Source organism: Rhynchophorus ferrugineus, unplaced genomic scaffold (assembly GCF_030347505.1).
Source record: "Rhynchophorus ferrugineus isolate W39M unplaced genomic scaffold, kcgeb_rfMv2 rfM3, whole genome shotgun sequence".
Taxonomy (NCBI): Eukaryota; Metazoa; Arthropoda; class Insecta; order Coleoptera; family Curculionidae; genus Rhynchophorus; species Rhynchophorus ferrugineus.
The window spans coordinates 44,932,049-44,954,791 of NW_027472582.1; the positions used below are offsets into that span (position 1 = coordinate 44,932,049).

At 43.5% G+C, this 22,743-nt stretch overlaps 1 protein-coding gene across 1 annotated transcript; it reads right to left on the reverse strand.

Moving 5' to 3' along the window:
• Nucleotides 1-1,424: 1,424 nt before the first annotated feature.
• On the reverse strand, nucleotides 1,425-3,575 carry LOC143193667 (uncharacterized). Its single transcript, XM_076399989.1, has 4 exons — nucleotides 3,168-3,575; nucleotides 2,742-3,122; nucleotides 2,365-2,600; nucleotides 1,425-2,307 (listed from the first exon to the last, which is right to left on the reverse strand). Exons 1-4 carry the CDS (start codon nucleotides 3,573-3,575, stop codon nucleotides 1,425-1,427), a joined length of 1,908 nt encoding a protein of 635 aa, XP_076256104.1.
• Between the last annotated feature and the right edge of the window lie 19,168 nt (nucleotides 3,576-22,743).

A 22,743-nucleotide genomic window follows, 5' to 3' on the forward strand; every position in this document is an offset into this window, starting at 1 on the left:
ACTGATGTGCATCAAATTTGCTGTTTGATCTTCAGATCCTTTTATTAAGACATCATCAACAAATACAACAAGATGAACATTATCTTAGAGTACAGGCAATAGTCATACTCAGATCTTTTAAAGTTCAGCTTGTCATTACCTCATTAAATTTAATGTTCCAAAATTTAGGTGCATTTTTCAAACCATACAACGCTCGGTTTAATTTGAAATATTTTGTTTCTGTATCTAGACCCTCTGGTTTCTTTATATACATGTCCTTATCTATTGTACCATTTAAGAATGCTGTTGGAATGTCGATTTGTTGTATCTTCCAGACCTGTTGAATATATACTGATATTAGAATTCTTATTGTTTGTAGCCTGCATACCGGAGCATAACTGAATTCTTCAACTCTAAAGGGTACTTGGAATGCTTTAGCTGCTAATCTTGCCTTCTTTGTATTGTCATTTTTTAACTTGAATAGTCACTTTGCTTTTTTAATGGCTTTACTTCCTTCTGGCAAGTCTGTGGGGCTCCATGTTCTGAATCTTTCATGCGACTTTATTTCATTATTTATTGCTTGTCTCCATTCTTCTTTTTCATAAGCCTCTCGCTTTTTCTGGCCGTCCGAACTTCCGAGTAGCAACCACCTTCTATTTCAATTTTTACTAAGGTTGACGATGTCTTCCTCTGTTGTTGATGCCACCAGGATGTCGTCGATATAGGCATAGCAAAAATCGAGTCCCAAAAGTACCTCGTCGATGAACCGTTGAAAAGTGTGTGCTGTATTTCGCAGACCGAAACCCATGACGGTAAATTCATACAACCCGAAAGGAGTTGTGTAGGGTATTGTATTGTGTTGCTTTACAGGGTATCGGTCTGGGATGGTGCGTGCGTTCAGCGCTCTGTGATGGCCGCAAGGACGCCATTCGTCGCCTTTTTTGGGGACCATGTGTAAGGGAGAAGACCAGCTACTCTGTGAAGGGCGGCATAATCCTAGTTTCAACATTGTCTCGAATTCCTTCTTGGCGTCTCTTAGTCGGTCTAGAGCCAGGTTCGTGGTTTCGAAGCTACCGAGGGACAAGAGAAATGTTGGCCATTTCCCCGTTCTGATGCATTTACATGCTTTGAACCGGCCGCTACCAACCATCCGTTGAAATGATTCTCAAGGGAACCCTTCCGTGCCACCATCGCGTGACACTCCACCAGCACTTTCTCACCAGAGGAATGTGGGGGGGGCGTTGAAGACCCCGTTGAGCTTTATTTATTTTCTTAAGAATGGTTACATTTTCTTACACTAACAATAACTATCCTACGTTCAATTATACCTAACCTACTTATAATAATTTCCTAACTACTTATTTACATTTGTTCATTGAGTTCGCTTAGTGTTACACTTTAGTTGGTAGTAAACCCGTTTTGTCTGTCACTTTACCACTTATCACTTATTCGTCCGGTATATTAGCCCCTAGGGGCTGCTCCTGGCTGGTGCTCTGCGAAGGTTCTCTTTCCACAACTGTGTCTCCTATTAGCTTTTCTACGATGTCATTGACAAGTCGAATGGCCGCCTGGTCGTTCATGCCATTTGCTTTCCTCAGCTGTGCTGACTCATAGCAAAATGGATGTTCGGCCCTTGTGCTGACTCTCTCCGGTCTCGTGCAATTGAATAGGATGTGTTCGATGTCTTCGAATCCACCTCCGCATTGGCACTGTCCGGTGGTGTCCTGCAGCTTAAAGCGCGCTATGTACGCGCCCAAGTTGCCATGCCCTGTTATTAGCTGCGTGGCTTTGTTGCTCACAGCAAGTGTTTCGAAGCCGACTTTGGGGCAGAACTTATAAAGGGTTCTACCCTTCTCAGACTTGTCCCAATAATCCTGCCACCTTCGGTGCACCTCTGTCTTTTTCTCCTCCTTGATTGTGCTCTGGCTGACCAAGCATAGTTCTGCTAGCTCGGCGTCGCCTAGGTTCGTGGCCTGCCTTGCTAGTTCGTCAGCCTCAGTGGATTCCGTAGATTCTAGCCTTTTTTGCCATTTGACGGAGATGACCTTCCCTCTTCTTGCCATCTGGACCAGTCGCTGTTGTGTTTCTGCTATCTTGTTTATCCTAGTTTCGGTGTCTTCCAGCCAGCAGTTGGCCATCCTGCTGTCTGTTGTGATTTCCACCAGACCAGGTAGATTTAGCCGTTCGACTTCATCAATGGCAAGTCTTATTGCCACGAACTCTACCGTTCTCGCCGTTGTTTTGTCCTGTATCCTAATGCTGCGCCGTATGGTTTGGTCGCTGGCTGTTTTAGCAACCAGGCCTATGCCAGCTCTTTGTTTCTTGACACTTGCATCCACCTAAATCCTTGTGTTTGGACTCGTGTCCGTTGGGTTTTTCAAGGACTGCCCCCATGGCCATGGTTGTTCCTTGGGGTCAGGTTTCTTGGGTCCGTTTGGGTAGTCGTATCTGGCCGTTGCCCAAGCCTGAGTGACTGCATCAATATGCAGCGGCGACGTTCCGGCAATGACTTGGAGTGCGTCGTTTGATGTGGTCCTGTACGCCCCCGTTACCGCGATCAGCACTGATCTCTGGGCGGCTGCCAGTTTCTTTCTTATCCTCTCGGTGTCCGCTTTGGCCCCCTATATCTCGGCTCAGTAGAGAATCGCTAACCGTATCACTCTTAGATAAATTGTCTTCAGAGTTTCAGCCGCGATTCTGCTGTTTTTCATCCTTAGCGGACCCCATAGTCTTCCCATGATTCTGGCTGCCTTAGTCCTTACTTTCGTAACGTGGTCTACGTATTGCTGCCGTCTATCAATGGTGATACCCAGATACTCCAGCTTATCGGCTGGTAGTATGGATACTTCACCAAGTGATAGATACGGCGCTCTCCTTTTGACGCCACTCCAGATCCAGATGGCTTCCGTTTTGGTCGCGTTATAGTTAGCTCTTCCCTTGGCTTTCTCTGTATTTATCCAGTTCAGGAGGTCCGATATCGCCGTTATCGTCGACTTGTTCCTCCTCAACCCGTACTGTCTTTCGTCATGCAAGTTCATCCTTTCCAGGATGACTTGCAGTCTTCTATTTAAGATCCTATCGAGCACCTTCCCCAGGGTTGGAAGGAGGCTGATGGGTCGTTCTCCACCGCTTTTCTTCCTGATCTAGCATATCCGGGCTGTTTTCCACACTACGGGAAAATATCCTGCATCGTAACAGTTCCTGCACAGCGTTATGATGCTGATTTTTTGCGTGCTCCAGATCTGCTTGATCAGTTCGTTGGGTATACCATCCAGTCCCACTGCTTTTCTAGTTTTCAACATATTCATTGCTGCTTCCACTTCCTGATCGGTGATGCTTTCTTCACCGATTTCTGTGCTAGGCCAGCTGTCGTTGGTGATATCGGCTATAGCTTCTGTAATTTCTTGTTTTTCTGTTGGGTCCGCCTCCGGATGGTATTTCCTGATTTTTCCTCCTTCCCTTCTGTTGGCACCTTCAACAGTTGCTTCCTCCTGGGTGGGGGCCGTCTGACCTCGCTGCACTCCTATTTTTCTAAATACTTCCCATACCGTGTGCCATGGTTTGGTCTCGATGGTCTTGTTTATCACCGAGTTCATGTACTCCCGTTTTTTGTCATTGATGAGCTCTCTGTATTGTTTTTTCTTGATTCGATGTTCTGCAATGAGTAGCTGATTGTAGTGTTTCTAATTCGTCTCTTGGAAATGGCTAGTGCTCGCTTCTTCTCCTCGCATTGCGCGTCCCACCAGTCATTTCCATGTTTGACCGTGATAGCCCTCTTTTTTATTCTGATACTCATTCCTTTCAGGATCTGTTGGAGTACGGTGGCTTGTTCCTCTATCACCCTAATCTCCACGGTAGGTGTAATATTCATTGGGATATTTGCGAAGAGTTCTCTGATGGAGTTCGTGTTCCTGAAATCCTATTCAGATTTTTTGGTCTTCCTGACCTCGTGTTGCTCGTAGATCTCAAATTCTAGGTATTTATGGTCACTCAGGGTCTCTTCGGTTGCGTTGATATTCCAACCGCTAACAACGGTGCCCCTGCTCCAGGTGGTGTCCACGTTGTTTCTACCCCTGCTTGTGCTGAAGGTTGGCCTCGTGTAGTCCCCTTCAGCGAGCTGCAGTCCTTGGCTCACTGCCCAGTTGAGGAGTTCTTCGCCTCTTGTGCTGTTTTCAGCACTGCCCCACAGTCTATGTTTGGCGTTGAAATCGCCGGCCAAGATCCATTTTCCCGTGTATTCCTCCACGTACTGGGAGATATGTTCTATGTTGGGTAGATTTCCCCCTCCGGGTTCCTCATAAACGTTGGTAATGATTACGTCGCCTATATAGACAGAGGTGATGTTCTGGGAAGACATGTTTTCGATCAATGTCGCCTTAATGGTGTCCTTGATCCATGTCTCCGTTTTCGTCCTGGGTCCTTTGCTGTACATCAGCCAACCTTCCCATGCCGTCGTTTTAGGTGTCGGTTCTTGGATAAGGACTATATCAAATCCGCCTTCCGACACCTTTTTCCTCATCAGCGCCGTTGCGCTGATGCCTTTCCCTGTGTTGAATTGCAAGTCTTTCAGCATCCGTAGTCTGTTATCCTCCTCTTGCCTTGCCTTTTTCTGTTCTGTTGCGGGCAGCTATAGTCGGTTGCCTTGTGTTTTATGTCTTCAATCTTTGTTTTCCCAGCTCGTACGCAGTTGATGCATTTGTGCATTTCTATTTTGCAGGAGTTGCCCTCGTGTTTCTCCCCGCATTTGTAACAGGCCGGTTCTGTCGCCGTGCAATTCTTGTGGCTGTGCCCGTAGCGACAGCATCTCATGCAAATTAAGACACTGGTCGTTTCTTCGACTCGGTATCTGAGCATGTCCACGATGACTGTGCGCTCCTTCATTATCTTGTTGAAGATTTGCGGGGCTACCTCTAGAATCCAGTTTTGCATCTGGAATCTACTGTTCCACGGGATATTTTTGATAATTTTAATATGTTTTGCCTCCGGGTGTTGTTCCATAAATGTCTTTATCTCCTCGTTTTCGTTTTTCATGTCCTCAATTATCTCCTCGCCTTTTATATTACAGAGAATCCCGATTACTTTGATTCGAGGATTTAGTCTGACGCCTTCTTTGATTTCCGCCGTTTTAATGGTTTCCATTTTTTCCCTCACCGCCTTCTTTTGCTCCGCGGTTTTGCATTCAACTAGTAATGATCCGTTTTTAAGGACTCTGATTCCCTTGAATCCCGTCTGCAGTTCTTTTTTTGTTAAGTGCTTTTTCATCTCCGTTTTTGTTTCTTCACCAGTTTTATTGGTGAAGCTGACGATTAATTCGTTTTTTTTGGTTGTTTTTGTCCGGGGGTGTCCATGCTCTGGTCGTTTCCTTATTTTTGTTTGATGTTGTTGTTTTGTTTCCCGTTTTGCCTTGTAGAACTTTGGCCTAGCTTATTTTGTTTGAAGTATTTTCCGTGGGTGGATTCTCCATTTGTTTCTCCGTTTGTCGTGTCTTTTCCAGGTTCATAATTTTGTCTGCCATCCGTGCCATTTGCTCGCCCATTTTAGTAAACATATTTTCTATGTTGCTGTTTTGTTCTTGCTTTTTCGATTTCCTCTCCATAAGGTCCGTTATATCCCCTATTTTTTGTAGGGTTTGGAGGACGACAGTACGATCTCCAATGCCGTATTGCATCTTTTTTGATGCGTGATGAATTTTGGTCGCTCGTCCCTTGATCACATCTAAGCATAGCTTGATTGATTCTTTCAATCCGGTGATGTCCATCCCAATGAGTATACTCATTGTGAGTCCCGCTAGTTCTTCCTCCTTCACGTCCAAATCATTTTCTCCAGCATTAGCTTCAACACCTTCATTTACTTCTTTTTCTGTGGCTTCCATTTGTTCGATGTCTATTGTCTTCTTCCTTGTTATTCTCTTTTCCATTTTAGTTCAGTAATGTGAGTTCTCTTTTAACAACGCATATTAGTGGGGCTGTGCCCCGATGGAAGATAGCGCTGGTGATTCTATTTGTTGTTTTTTCTATCTGTGTTTTTTGTTCTTGTTATTAACTGCGGCGAGTGCGCTGGGATGATCTTTGAGAATTTTCCTCGTGTTTCTCCCCGCATTTGTAACAGGCCGGTTCTGTCGCCGTGCAATTCTTGTGGCTGTGCCCGTAGCGACAGCATCTCATGCAAATTAAGACACTGGTCGTTTCTTCGACTCGGTATCTGAGCATGTCCACGATGACTGTGCGCTCCTTCATTATCTTGTTGAAGATTTGCGGGGCTACCTCTAGAATCCAGTTTTGCATCTGGAATCTACTGTTCCACGGGATATTTTTGATAATTTTAATATGTTTTGCCTCCGGGTGTTGTTCCATAAATGTCTTTATCTCCTCGTTTTCGTTTTTCATGTCCTCAATTATCTCCTCGCCTTTTATATTACAGAGAATCCCGATTACTTTGATTCGAGGATTTAGTCTGACGCCTTCTTTGATTTCCGCCGTTTTAATGGTTTCCATTTTTTCCCTCACCGCCTTCTTTTGCTCCGCGGTTTTGCATTCAACTAGTAATGATCCGTTTTTAAGGACTCTGATTCCCTTGAATCCCGTCTGCAGTTCTTTTTTTGTTAAGTGCTTTTTCATCTCCGTTTTTGTTTCTTCACCAGTTTTATTGGTGAAGCTGACGATTAATTCGTTTTTTTTTGGTTGTTTTTGTCCGGGGGTGTCCATGCTCTGGTCGTTTCCTTATTTTTGTTTGATGTTGTTGTTTTGTTTCCCGTTTTGCCTTGTAGAACTTTGGCCTAGCTTATTTTGTTTGCATTATTTTCCGTGTATGGATTCTCCATTTGTTTCTCCGTTTGTCGTGTCTTTTCCAGGTTCATAATTTTGTCTGCCATCCGTGCCATTTGCTCGCCCATTTTAGTAAACATATTTTCTATGTTGCTGTTTTGTTCTTGCTTTTTCGATTTCCTCTCCATAAGGTCCGTTATATCCCCTATTTTTTGTAGGGTTTGGAGGACGACAGTACGATCTCCAATGCCGTATTGCATCTTTTTTGATGCGTGATGAATTTTGGTCGCTCGTCCCTTGATCACATCTAAGCATAGCTTGATTGATTCTTTTAATCCGGTGATGTCCCTTCCAATGAGTATGCTCATTGTGAGTCCCGCTAGTTCATCTTCCTTCCCGTCCAAATCATTTTCTCCAGCATTAGCTTCAACACCTTCATTTATTTCTTTTTCCGTAGCTTCCATTTGTTCGGTGTCTATTGTCTTCTTTCTTGTTTGTCTCTTTTCCATTTTAGGGCAGTAGTATGAGTTCTTTATTAACAACGCATGTTAATGGGGTGCCCCGATGGGAGATAGCGTTAATGACCCTATTTATCGTTATTATCGAACTGTGTCACGTATTAGTTATGGCGAGTGCGCTTGGATGATCCCTTTTGAAAAAATGGCGACCGCCCCTGGTTGCTGGCTTGTTTCTCGAGACCGCTGCTAGATGGCGCTAGTGCAACCGATTTTTGACAAATTGGTGACTGCGCTGTGGTGGGGGCTGTTATGATCGATTGGTGACGGCGCTGAGTTGTTGACAAGATGGCCCCTGGCTTATTTCTCAAGACCACGGCTAGATGGCGCTAGTGCAGCCGATTTCTAACAATTCGGCGACTGCGGAGGGCTTCTGCCTCGCTGGGAGCACCGCTAGTAGATGGCGCTGGTGCAGCCGATTTCTGACGATTCGGCGACTGCGGGGGCTTCTGCCTCGCTGGGAGCACTGCTAGTAGATAGCGCTAGTGCAACCAATTTCACGTAAAATTGGTGACTGCGCTGATGTCGTGTTGGAGTGGTGACGGCAGTGAGATATTTATTTATCTTCTGGCGAGATGGTGACGTTAGAGGGCCCCTACAGATCGTTGTTAATGGCGAATGCGCTGGTACGCTCATCAAGAATAATTAATTGTCCGAATATTTATCAACAATGATCATCACAGTTCACACTAATCACCAATACAAGTACAAAATAATACAATAGACTACAAATGCAATAATAATGAGAGTTGTTTACAACCAAGGTTGTTAATTAACAAATTAAAGGAATAGCAAAATAAAGAATTTACAGGCAATAAACTTGGTATTCACTGAATTGTTCACTAATTAGTTAGTTTTTGTTCAAAAGTTAATAACGATCCTACCTTGTTGTGTCCAATCGTCGACCGTTGATTTGATAATTCAGTTCCCTTATGCTTCCGATGGATTTATCGGAATTTTGTACTCACACGGCTGACCGATAATTCGTTGTTAGTATCACAATTTACTGCACTTGCATTGTTATATATATTTAACAATGTAACAAATTCACTCCACGTGTTCAAACAACTCGAATTGTTTATAAAAATTACCGTTTTTCGCTGTCGTTGTACCGTCGTGTGACAGTACGATCTCCAATGCCGTATCGCATCTTTTTTGATGCGTGATGAATTTTTGTCGCTCGTCCCTTGATAACGTCTAGGCATAGTTTAATTTTCTCCTTTAATAGGATAATTTAATAGGTTTGATAGGGTGGTATCAGTGTACTCATTGTGAATCCCGTTAGTTCCTCCTCCTTTGCGTCAAGATCAGTTTCTCCTGAGGTGGCTTCAATCCCTTCGTTTGTTTCTGTGACTTCCATTTGTTCCATATCCATAGTCTTTTTTCTTGTTTGTCACTTCTCCATTTTTCTGGTCAGTTGTGTCAGTTCTTGTTAATAACGCATTTTAATGGGGCTGTGCCCAGATGAAAGATAGCGCTAGTGATCCTATTTGTTGTTATTATCTATCTGTGTTTTTTTGTTATTAAATGTGGCGAGTGCGCTGGGATGATCTTTTTGAGGAATTGGCGAATGCCACTGGCTACTGGCTCGTTTGTCAAGACTGTAGCTAGATTGCGCTGTTATAATCGAATGGTGACGGCGCTGAGCTAGTGGTTTCTGTCAAGATGGTGTGTGCGCCCAGAAACCCTTGTCTTGATACTTTGGCGACTGCAGAGGGCTTCTGCCTCGCTGGGAACACGAGAACACGAATAGATGGCGCTAGTGCAACCGATTTCGTGTAAAATTGGTGACTGCGCTGATGTCTGCTGTTGTGCTGGAATGGTGACGGCACTGGGATATTTATTTATTTCCTGTCGAGATGGTGACGGTCCAGAGCCCCTACAGCCCCTGTTCGTTATTAATTGCGAATGCGTTGGTACGCTCGTCAAGAACAATTGTCCGAATATTTAACAACAATGATCACCAAAAATTAACACACACTAATTACTAATACCAGACTACAACTGCAATAATATGAACACACTTATGAACTATTTTTAACTAGAGATGTTAATAAATAAAGAAGTTATAGACAATAACCAAGAATAGCAACAATGTCAAAACTAAATGATTTGCCAGATTAATTAGACCGAATGTCAGTTCAAACTCGTATTATTGGGATTCACAGTATGGATTCACAATAACCGCGTGTATGTTACCGTTTGCCGTTACGCGCCACGATGAGGGTCCAGTTGTGTTTATGTCGCGTGTTTTACGGGGCCGTCTTACACGCTCCATCGGGTCGAGTGATTTTCGTGATATCGCGAACTGTTGTTTACGACTTTTATACGCGATATTTTCGTATTGCGGCTTTCTCCCGTTCACACCCATCCACGTATTTCGGTCCACCAATTTCCTGTTTCGCAGATCAACTAAGAGGTCGAAATGAACAATGACTTCAAACCGAGGTTTAAAGTCATTATTGTGTTAAAGCCAAACGTCGCTATGGTACTGCCATTCGTCGCTGTCAGGTCGTACTTAGTGTTTTTTCATCGTCCATTCACCAGTCGCCAAACACGCTCCTGTCGTCGAGCTCGAAACCGCGACTACGTGATCGGTGGCGACTTGAAGAGCGCGATGACGATCGGCCACAGCTTGGTTACTCTATGCGGAACATTGTAGAGGCCTGAATTCGGTCGGAATTTTTGGTTTTCTTAGAGTAGGACGGCAGCTGCAACCGGTGAAGTTTGCGGTGTGAATTTCACCGCAGTTACTGTACTTTGGTGGTGCTTCTAGGATTCTGGTACAGGATTTAGTATCGTGATGCTCGGCACATTTGACGCAAAGTGGGGGGGGGTGCTCGGCAATATGAGCTGGAATGTCCGAAAAGCTGGTAGTTGAAGCACTGCACTGGCTGACCTTTTCCCCTCTGGACCTCGACCTTCACTGTGATGACGCCGAGTTTGGTCATATAGATGATCTCTTCGAGGAACAACTACCTAAACTATTGGTGGTTCTGTCCCGGATTTTAATTTCCATCTTTGCACAAATTTGGGATGGAAACCTTTTGGATAAAGAGAAGTTCACGTCCCTCGTCAATGCAGAATGATTCTGGGATGTTTCTTATTATTACCCGGAATACTCTCTCCTCCGGACAACAGAAGGAATCGCAAGGGTAATTCCTTTCCTGACATAGGCACTGGTGGAAACGTGATAATGGATCGACCGTCTTAGAGAAAGTTTCCGGTAATTCTCGGAAGCGCATGTAGGTTTGGCGGACCGGACACGACCGTTCTCTTACCACGTTCCGATACCACGTCCGCCTCGATTAGCGTATGTGTCATCAGGTGCCCTTTACGTAGTTCCTCAACAATACCGTTCTATATTTTCTTACATGGACTGTCAAGGAATCAATAGATTTTATGTAATCATGACGAGTTTCTATATTTACTGATTTTAGTTTTGCGGGTTCAATTTGTTGGAATAGGTCAGTATTAATTTTGACAGATGGCAATTTAATCCATAGATTAATTACATCGACTTTCTGAGATTCATAATGTTCGTTTTTAATTTTTCAATGAAATTATTGAAGGTTTCTTGATTATTTTTATAGAATTTTGTTTTGGACAAGAGAATATTTTTTCTTCGGATACTTTATACTTATTATGACGGAGTTGTCTTGTAGTTGTCTTACACTGGTTTCGTTATAGAATATAGGTATGATAGGACAGTGGTCGGACTCGGCATTGATAGTCTGAACTATACATTTTCCTTCTTTATTTAAGTTATTCTTTAATTTTTATACAATTCCTCAATTTTTATACAGTTTTCTTGGATATTAAAAAAATCATTTTTCTTTAATAAAAGGAAAGGATTCGTAATAACCATAATATGGTTTTGAATCGGAATAGTAAAAAGTAATATATATGGAATGTTCAAGATTAAAGTAATGGCGAGATGGAATATGATCAAACTATTTTTTATCAAAACATCAGCATGTGCTGTCATAGTATTTGATTACATTGTGAAATGGAATTCTCGCCTTGGGATTTATCTGCATAATGATTCTATTTAGGTCTATAATTTTTATTATACTATGATATAAGATGCCGGTGTTGCAAAATTGATAGCAGTTTGTATATTATTACATAAATCTGCCGCCACACACAAGTTGTTCTCTACATTGTCTATTGTTAGAATAAAACGCGTTATAGACGTCGTCATTGACATTGTGACAGAAATATTATTCATCATATTCTGTAAATTAACTTGCTTAAGTTTAATTTTTGTTATAGTTTTGCCGAAAGATTTAGAAATATTTTTAAGAACCGTCTGCGTTATTGTGGTGTGTTGCGGAATTTCCTGATTTGTCTGCAATATTTTCGATTTGTCGATAGTCCCGACTACATTACGAAGTCTCTTTGTATAATGTTTTAAGAATTTTTCTGGGACAAGGACTGTCACTTATTCGTCCGGTATATTAGCCCCTAGGGGCTGCTCCTCCTTCGGTTGCGTTGATGTTCCCACCGCTAACAACGGTGCCCCTGCTCCAGGTGGTGTCCACGTTGCTTCTACCCCTACTTGTGCTGAAGGTTGGCCTCGTGTAGTGCCCTTCGACGAGCTGCAGTCCTTGGCTCACTGCCCAGTTGAGGAGTTCTTCGCCTCTTGTGCTGTTTTCAGCACTGCCCCACAGTCTATGTTTGGCGTTGAAATCGCCGGCCAAGATCCATTTTCCCGTGTATTCCTCCACGTACTGGGAGATATGTTCTATGTCGGGTAGATTTCCCCCTCCGGGTTCCTCATAAACGTTGGTAATGATTACGTCTCCTATATAGACAGAGGTGATGTTCTGGGAAGACATATTTTCGATCAATGTCGCCTTAATGGTGTCCTTGATCCATGTCTCCGTTTTCGTCCTGGGTCCTTTGCTGTACATCAGCCAGCCTTCCCATGCCGTCGTTTTAGGTGTCGGGTCTTGGATAAGAACTATATCAAATCCCCCTTCCGACGCTTTTTTCCTCATCGGCGCCGTTGCGCTGATGCCTTTCCCCGTGTTGAATTGCAGGGCTTTCAGCATCCGTAGTCTGTTATCCTCCTGTTGTCTTGCCTTTTCCTGTTCTGTTGCGGGCAGCTATAGTCGGTTGCCTTGTGTTTAATGTCTTCAGTCTTTGTTTTCCCAGTTCGTACGCAGTTGATGCATTTGTGTATTTCTATTTTACAGGAGTTGCCCTCGTGTTTCTCCCCGCATTTGTAGCAGGCCGGTTCTGTCGCCGTACAATTCTTGTGGCTGTGCCCGTAGCGACAGCATCTCATGCAAATTAAGACACTGGTCGTTTCTTCGACCCGATATCTGAGCATGTCCACGATGACTGTACGCTCTCTCATTATCTTACTGAAGATTTGAGGGGCTACCTCGAGAATCCAGGTTTGACTCTGGAATCTACTGGTCCACGTGATATTTTTGATAATTTTAATGTTGTTTGCCTCCGGGTGTTGTTCCATCAGTGTTTTTATCTCCTCATTTTCGTTTATTATATCCTGAATTATCTCCTCGCCCTTTATATTACTGGGCAGTCCGATTAGCTTAATGCGAGGATTCAGCCTGACGCCTTCTTTGATTTCTCCTGACTTTACTGTTTGCATCCTCTCCTTCACCGCCTTCTTTTGCTCCGCGGTTTTGCATTCAACTAGTAATGATCCGTTTTTAAGGACTCTGATTCCCTTGAATCCCGTCTGCAGTTCTTTTTTTGTTAAGTGCTTTTTCATCTCCGTTTTTGTTTCTTCACCAGTTTTATTGGTGAAGCTGACGATTAATTCGTTTTTTTTTGGTTGTTTTTGTCCGGGGGTGTCCATGCTCTGGTCGTTTCCTTATTTTTGTTTGATGTTGTTGTTTTGTTTCCCGTTTTGCCTTGTAGAACTTTGGCCTAGCTTATTTTGTTTGCATTATTTTCCGTGTATGGATTCTCCATTTGTTTCTCCGTTTGTCGTGTCTTTTCCAGGTTCATAATTTTGTCTGCCATCCGTGCCATTTGCTCGCCCATTTTAGTAAACATATTTTCTATGTTGCTGTTTTGTTCTTGCTTTTTCGATTTCCTCTCCATAAGGTCCGTTATATCCCCTATTTTTTGTAGGGTTTGGAGGACGACAGTACGATCTCCAATGCCGTATTGCATCTTTTTTGATGCGTGATGAATTTTGGTCGCTCGTCCCTTGATCACATCTAAGCATAGCTTGATTGATTCTTTTGATCCGGTGATGTCCCTTCCAATGAGTATGCTCATTGTGAGTCCCGCTAGTTCATCTTCCTTCCCGTCCAAATCATTTTCTCCAGCATTAGCTTCAACACCTTCATTTATTTCTTTTTCCGTAGCTTCCATTTGTTCGGTGTCTATTGTCTTCTTTCTTGTTTGTCTCTTTTCCATTTTAGGGCAGTAGTATGATTTCTTTATTAACAACGCATGTTAATGGGGTGCCCCGATGGGAGATAGCGTTAATGACCCTATTTATCGTTATTATCGAACTGTGTCACGTATTAGTTATGGCGAGTGCGCTTGGATGATCCCTTTTGAAAAAATGGCGACCGCCCCTGGTTGCTGGCTTGTTTCTCGAGACCGCTGCTAGATGGCGCTAGCGCAACCGATTTTTGACAAATTGGTGACTGCGCTGTGGTGGGGGCTGTTATGATCGATTGGTGACGGCGCTGAGTTGTTGACAAGATGGCCCCTGGCTTATTTCTCAAGACCACGGCTAGATGGCGCTAGTGCAGCCGATTTCTGACAATTCGGCGACTGCGGGGGCTTCTGCCTCGCTGGGAGCACTGCTAGTAGATGGCGCTAGTGCAACCAATTTCACGTAAAATTGGTGACTGCGCTGATGTCGTGTTGGAGTGGTGACGGCAGTGAGATATTTATTTATCTTCTGGCGAGATGGTGACGGTAGAGGGCCCCTACAGATCGTTGTTAATGGCGAATGCGCTGGTACGCTCATCAAGAATAATTAATTGTCCGAATATTTATCAACAATGATCATCACAGTTCACACTAATCACCAATACAAGTACAAAATAATACAATAGACTACAAATGCAATAATAATGAGAGTTGTTTACAACCAAGGTTGTTAATTAACAAATTAAAGGAATAGCAAAATAAAGAATTTACAGGCAATAAACTTGGTATTCACTGAATTGTTCACTAATTAGTTAGTTTTTGTTCAAAAGTTAATAACGATCCTACCTTGTTGTGTCCAATCGTCGACCGTTGATTTGATAATTCAGTTCCCTTATGCTTCCGATGGATTTATCGGAATTTTGTACTCACACGGCTGACCGATAATTCGTTGTTAGTATCACAATTTACTGCACTTGCATTGTTATATATATTTAACAATGTAACAAATTCACTCCACGTGTTCAAACAACTCGAATTGTTTATAAAAATTACCGTTTTTCGCTGTCGTTGTACCGTCGTGTGACAGTACGATCTCCAATGCCGTATCGCATCTTTTTTGATGCGTGATGAATTTTTGTCGCTCGTCCCTTGATAACGTCTAGGCATAGTTTAATTTTCTCCTTTAATAGGATAATTTAATAGGTTTGATAGGGTGGTATCAGTGTACTCATTGTGAATCCCGTTAGTTCCTCCTCCTTTGCGTCAAGATCAGTTTCTCCTGAGGTGGCTTCAATCCCTTCGTTTGTTTCTGTGACTTCCATTTGTTCCATATCCATAGTCTTTTTTCTTGTTTGTCACTTCTCCATTTTTCTGGTCAGTTGTGTCAGTTCTTGTTAATAACGCATTTTAATGGGGCTGTGCCCAGATGAAAGATAGCGCTAGTGATCCTATTTGTTGTTATTATCTATCTGTGTTTTTTTGTTATTAAATGTGGCGAGTGCGCTGGGATGATCTTTTTGAGGAATTGGCGAATGCCACTGGCTACTGGCTCGTTTGTCAAGACTGTAGCTAGATTGCGCTGTTATAATCGAATGGTGACGGCGCTGAGCTAGTGGTTTCTGTCAAGATGGTGTGTGCGCCCGGAAACCCTTGTCTTGATACTTTGGCGACTGCAGAGGGCTTCTGCCTCGCTGGGAACACGAGAACACGAATAGATGGCGCTAGTGCAACCGATTTCGTGTAAAATTGGTGACTGCGCTGATGTCTGCTGTTGTGCTGGAATGGTGACGGCACTGGGATATTTATTTATTTCCTGTCGAGATGGTGACGGTCCAGAGCCCCTACAGCCCCTGTTCGTTATTAATTGCGAATGCGTTGGTACGCTCGTCAAGAACAATTGTCCGAATATTTAACAACAATGATCACCAAAAATTAACACACACTAATTACTAATACCAGACTACAACTGCAATAATATGAACACACTTATGAACTATTTTTAACTAGAGATGTTAATAAATAAAGAAGTTATAGACAATAACCAAGAATAGCAACAATGTCAAAACTAAATGATTTGCCAGATTAATTAGACCGAATGTCAGTTCAAACTCGTATTATTGGGATTCACAGTATGGATTCACAATAACCGCGTGTATGTTACCGTTTGCCGTTACGCGCCACGATGAGGGTCCAGTTGTGTTTATGTCGCGTGTTTTACGGGGCCGTCTTACACGCTCCATCGGGTCGAGTGATTTTCGTGATATCGCGAACTGTTGTTTACGACTTTTATACGCGATATTTTCGGATTGCGGCTTTCTCCCGTTCACACCCATCCACGTATTTCGGTCCACCAATTTCCTGTTTCGCAGATCAACTAAGAGGTCGAAATGAACAATGACTTCAAACCGAGGTTTAAAGTCATTATTGTGTTAAAGCCAAACGTCGCTATGGTACTGCCATTCGTCGCTGTCAGGTCGTACTTAGTGTTTTTTCATCGTCCATTCACCAGTCGCCAAACACGCTCCTGTCGTCGAGCTCGAAACCGCGACTACGTGATCGGTGGCGACTTGAAGAGCGCGATGACGATCGGCCACAGCTTGGTTACTCTATGCGGAACATTGTAGAGGCCTGAATTCGGTCGGAATTTTTGGTTTTCTTAGAGTAGGACGGCAGCTGCAACCGGTGAAGTTTGCGGTGTGAATTTCACCGCAGTTACTGTACTTTGGTGGTGCTTCTAGGATTCTGGTACAGGATTTAGTATCGTGATGCTCGGCACATTTGACGCAAAGTGGGGGGGGGTGCTCGGCAATATGAGCTGGAATGTCCGAAAAGCTGGTAGTTGAAGCACTGCACTGGCTGACCTTTTCCCCTCTGGACCTCGACCTTCACTGTGATGACGCCGAGTTTGGTCATATAGATGATCTCTTCGAGGAACAACTACCTAAACTATTGGTGGTTCTGTCCCGGATTTTAATTTCCATCTTTGCACAAATTTGGGATGGAAACCTTTTGGATAAAGAGAAGTTCACGTCCCTCGTCAATGCAGAATGATTCTGGGATGTTTCTTATTATTACCCGGAATACTCTCTCCTCCGGACAACAGAAGGAATCGCAAGGGTAATTCCTTTCCTGACATAGGCACTGGTGGAAACGTGATAATGGATCGACCGTCTTAGAGAAAGTTTCCGGTAATTCTCGGAAGCGCATGTAGGTTTGGCGGACCGGACACGACCGTTCTCTTACCACGTTCCGATACCACGTCCGCCTCGATTAGCGTATGTGTCATCAGGTGCCCTTTACGTAGTTCCTCAACAATACCGTTCTATATTTTCTTACATGGACTGTCAAGGAATCAATAGATTTTATGTAATCATGACGAGTTTCTATATTTACTGATTTTAGTTTTGCGGGTTCAATTTGTTGGAATAGGTCAGTATTAATTTTGACAGATGGCAATTTAATCCATAGATTAATTACATCGACTTTCTGAGATTCATAATGTTCGTTTTTAATTTTTCAGGGAAATTATTGAAGGTTTCTTGATTATTTTTATAGAATTTTGTTTTGGACAAGAGAATATTTTTTCTTCGGATACTTTATACTTATTATGACGGAGTTGTCTTGTAGTTGTCTTACACTGGTTTCGTTATAGAATATAGGTATGATAGGACAGTGGTCGGACTCGGCATTGATAGTCTGAACTATACATTTTCCTTCTTTATTTAAGTTATTCTTTAATTTTTATACAATTCCTCAATTTTTATACAGTTTTCTTGGATATTAAAAAAATCATTTTTCTTTAATAAAAGGAAAGGATTCGTAATAACCATAATATGGTTTTGAATCGGAATAGTAAAAGGTAATATATAGGGAATGTTCAAGATTAAAGTAATGGCGAGATGGAATATGATCAAACTATTTTTTATCAAAACATCAGCATATGCTGTCATAGTATTTGATTACATTGTGAAATGGAATTCTCGCCTTGGGATTTATCTGCATAATGATTCTATTTAGGTCTATAATTTTTATTATACTATGATATAAGATGCCGGTGTTGCAAAATTGATAGCAGTTTGTATATTATTACATAAATCTGCCGCCACACACAAGTTGTTCTCTACATTGTCTATTGTTAGAATAAAACGCGTTATAAACGTCGTCATTGACATTGTGACAGAAATATTATTCATCATATTCTGTAAATTAACTTGCTTAAGTTTAATTTTTGTTATAGTTTTGCCGAAAGATTTGGAAATATTTTTAATAACCGTCTGCGTTATTGTGCTGTGTTGCGGAATTTCCTGATTTGTCTGCAATATTTTCGATTTGTCGATAGTCCCGACTACATTACGAAGTCCCTTTGTATAATGTTTTAAGAATTTTTCTGGGACAAGGACTGTCACTTATTCGTCCGGTATATTAGCCCCTAGGGGCTGCTCCTCCTTCGGTTGCGTTGATGTTCCCACCTCTAACAACGGTGCCCCTGCTCCAGGTGGTGTCCACGTTGCTTCTACCCCTACTTGTGCTGAAGGTTGGCCTCGTGTAGTGCCCTTCGACGAGCTGCAGTCCTTGGCTCACTGCCCAGTTGAGGAGTTCTTCGCCTCTTGTGCTGTTTTCAGCACCGCCCCACAGTCTATGTTTGGCGTTGAAATCGCCGGCCAAGATCCATTTTCCCGTGTATTCCTCCACGTACTGGGAGATATGTTCTATGTTGGGTAGATTTCCCCCTCCGGGTTCCTCATAAACGTTGGTAATGATTACGTCGCCTATATAGACAGAGGTGATGTTCTGGGAAGACATGTTTTCGATCAATGTCGTCTTAATGGTGTCCTTGATCCATGTCTCCGTTTTCGTCCTGGGTCCTTTGCTGTGCATCAGCCAACCTTCCCATGCCGTCGTTTTAGGTGTCGGGTCTTGGATAAGAACTATATCAAATCCCCCTTCCGACGCTTTTTTCCTCATCAGCGCCGTTGCGCTGATGCCTTTCCCTGTGTTGAATTGCAGGGCTTTCAGCATCCGTAGTCTGTTATCCTCCTGTTGTCTTGCCTTTTCCTGTTCTGTTGCGGGCAGCTATAGTCGGTTGCCTTGTGTTTAATGTCTTCAGTCTTTGTTTTCCCAGCTCGTACGCAGTTGATGCATTTGTGTAGTTGCCCTCGTGTTTCTCCCCGCATTTGTAGCAGGCCGGTTCTGTCGCCGTACAATTCTTGTGGCTGTGCCCGTAGCGACAGCATCTCATGCAAATTAAGACACTGGTCGTTTCTTCGACTCGATATCTGAGCATGTCCACGATGACTGTACGCTCTTTCATTATCTTACTGAAGATTTGCAGGGCTACCTCGAGAATCCAGGTTTGCCTCTGGAATCTACTGGTCCACGTGATATTTTTGATAATTTTAATGTTGTTTGCCTCCGGGTGTTGTTCCATCAGTGTTTTTATCTCCTCATTTTCGTTTATTATATCCTGAATTATCTCCTCGCCCTTTATATTACTGGGCAGTCCGATTAGCTTAATGCGAGGATTCAGCCTGACGCCTTCTTTGATTTCTGCTGACTTTACTGTTTGCATCTTCTCCTTCACCGCCTTCTTTTGCTCCGCGGTTTTGCATTCCACTAATACTGAACCGTTTTTAAGGACTCTAATGCCCTTAAATCCCGTCTGCAGTTCTTTTGTTGTTATATGTTTTTTTAATTCCGTTTTTGTTTCTTCACCAATTTTGTTGGTGAAGCTGATTAATTCGTTTTTTTGTTTGTTTTTGTCCGGGGGTGTCCATGCTCTGGTCGTTTCCTTATTTTTCTTCGGTGTTGTTGTTTTGTTTCCCGTTTTACTTTGTAGGGCTTTGGCATAGCTTATTTTGTTTGTATTACTCTCCGTGTGTGGTTTCTCCATTTGTTTCTCCGTCTGTCGTGTCTTTTCTAGATTCACAATTTTGTTTTCCATCCGCGCTATTTGCTCGCCCATTTTAGTAAACATATTTTCTATATTGCTGTTTTGCCCCTGTTTTTTCGATTTCCTCTCCATAAGGTCCGTTATATCCCCTATTTTTTGTAGGGTTTGGTGGACGACAGTACGATCTCCAATGCCGTATCGCATCTTTTTTGATGCTTGATGAATTTTGGTCGCTCGTCCCTTGATCACATCTAAGCATAGCTTGATTGATTCTTTTAATCCGGTGATGTCCCTTCCAATGAGTATGCTCATTGTGAGTCCCGCTAGTTCATCTTCCTTCCCGTCCAAATCATTTTCTCCAGCATTAGCTTCAACACCTTCATTTATTTCTTTTTCCGTAGCTTCCATTTGTTCGGTGTCTATTGTCTTCTTTCTTGTTTGTCTCTTTTCCATTTTAGGGCAGTAATATGATTTCTTTATTAACAACGCATGTTAATGGGGTGCCCCGATGGGAGATAGCGTTAATGACCCTATTTATTGTTATTATCGAACTGTGTCACGTATTAGTTATGGCGAGTGCGCTTGGATGATCCCTTTTGAAAAAATGGCGACCGCCCTGGCTGCTGGCTTGTTTCTCGAGACCGCTGCTAGATAGCGCTAATGCAACCGATTTTTGACAAATTGGTGACTGCGCGTGGTGGGGGCTGTTGTGATCGATTGGTGACGGCGCTGAGTTGTTGACAAGATGGCCCCTGGCTTATTTCTCAAGACCACGGCTAGATGGCGCTAGTGCAGCCGATTTCTGACAATTCGGCGACTGCGGAGGGCTTCTGCCTCGCTGGGAGCACCGCTAGTAGATGGCGCTGGTGCAGCCGATTTCTGACGATTCGGTGACTGCGGGGGCTTCTGCCTCGCTGGGAGCACTGCTAGTAGATGGCGCTAGTGCAACCAATTTTGTGGCGGCTTAGACAACCAGACATACTGCACAACGCGCAAAGCCCAAAAATAAAACCGACAACAGCGAAGGGTATTTCTTCTTCTTATACTTTACACTGGCCGATTGCCAACTGGTGTAATTGGCACCATCGCATTCGGCCAGGTATAAATCCAAATTGCAACCCTCGAAAAACCCTCTTTCTCATTTTTCCGCTGTCAGAAGAAGTGCCCCTTGTGTCGTGCCGGACCATTGTCTGTAAACAAAGAATTCCACGTGGTCCTTGTTTTTAATAAGTTATTGTGTGGGTTGCATCGCATAGAACCCACAAATTGGTGACCCCGACGTGATTGGAAAGCAAGGTAGGAGCATTTTTCGGCAAAACATTTTCTGTTTTTCTGAGCACGGTGCTAGTCCACGTGATTACCGACACGACGCCAACCGGCTACATTATTACACAAGAAAAGCCACAACAGCCTAAGAAGAGAACATGGAGAAAGAAGCAGCAACATCCGCACCGTTGTCCAGCGGAATGGCAGAACGAGAACGTTTGGAGATCCAAGCGTTGACGAAAATAACGTTGCACCCATTCGGAAAGTATAACCCCGTCAGGTATTTCGACATGGCCGAGAACATGTTTGCGTTACATCACATCAATTCCGATATTGCAAAATACCGATACGTGCTATCAAATTTAGAACCTGATTTGGTGGACCTCGTGGGAGATATTCTGGATGACCCACCCAAGACCGGGAAATACGAGGCCCTGAAAGATAGACTGATCAGCCTCCATTCGGACTCCGAAGACGTGCGAATTAAGAAATTACTACGCGGGCTACCCATGGATGACATGAAACCGTCGGTTTACCTAGAACGGATACGCAGTCTAGGCGGGAAACAATTCCCAGATGCAATAGTCAAAAGCATTTTTCTGGAACAATTGCCCGAACGAGTGAAGACAATTTTGGCGATAAACGATGGGACCAATCTGATCGCGCTTGCTGCAATGGCCGACCGCATAATGGAATCGTTGGAACCGACTATATCCCAAGTACGAGCAACGCCGGCGACGATGCCAACACCGCAAGCGTATTCACAACCGGATAACAATAGCCAACAAATAAATGAACTCACGAGAATGGTGCAAGAACTACGGCAGGAAGTGAAGGAAATGAAAGCACAACCACAACGGCGTCAACACAATCCACGACAATATCAGAACAGACGCAGGGCCAGTAGTCGAGAACGGACACCACGACGAAACGCAGATCAAACGATATGTTTCTACCATCAAAGATTCGGTTCCGAAGCGTATCGTTGCACACTCCCATGCAGCTGGAAACCATCGCAGAAGCAGTCGGAAAACTAAATACTCCAGCGCGTGTCGAGGCAGCCGCTGGGGTTTCCGCTACGAAACGCCTCCTAATCAAGGACATCAAAACTGGCACGCGATTCCTTATAGACACCGGTGCCGACATTTCAGTGCTCCCCAAATCGTATTCGAGTTATGCGAGCCCAACGAAAAAAACTCTCTATGCTGCCAACAAAACTGCGATTAAAACATATGGAGAAAAACGGATGACGTTGGATTTCAATCTAAGAAGACCATTCATTTGGACGTTCGTTATAGCTGATGTGGCCCAACCGATCGTGGGAAGCGATTTTCTTCACGAATTCGACCTATTACCCGATCTGCGAAACCAGCGACTCATCGACCGTAAAACCAGCCTCACCTCCATCGGACAAATCTCGCAAGATGCACGGACGCCGACCATTAAAACCGTGAATGGCGAAGCCGATTTTCATAAAGTTCTCGAACAACACGTGGAAGTAACGCGACCAGCCAAGATCCGGGAACCGAAGCACAGCGTCAAGCACCACATTATAACACGCGGGCCCCCATGCACCGCTAAGGCACGACGGTTGTCACCCGGAAGATACAAAGCAGCTAAAAAGGAAATCGAAGATGGGATTGTCAGTCCATCCAAGAGCCCATATTCCAGCGCAATTCTGCTACGGAAAAAGAAAGACGGTAGCTGGCGAATATGTGGTGATTACAGGAACTTGAATAATACAACGATTCCGGATAAGTACCCAGTTCCTAATATTCAAGATTTTGCACACAAACTCCACGGCTGTACAGTTTTTTCGACGTTGGACCTTCAAAGAGCCTATTTTAACATTCCAATGGCCAAAGAGGACCGTGAGAAGACTGCCATAATCACGCCATTCGGCCTTTTCGAATTCAACGTGATGCCATTCGGTCTAACAAATGCAGGACAGTCCTTTCAA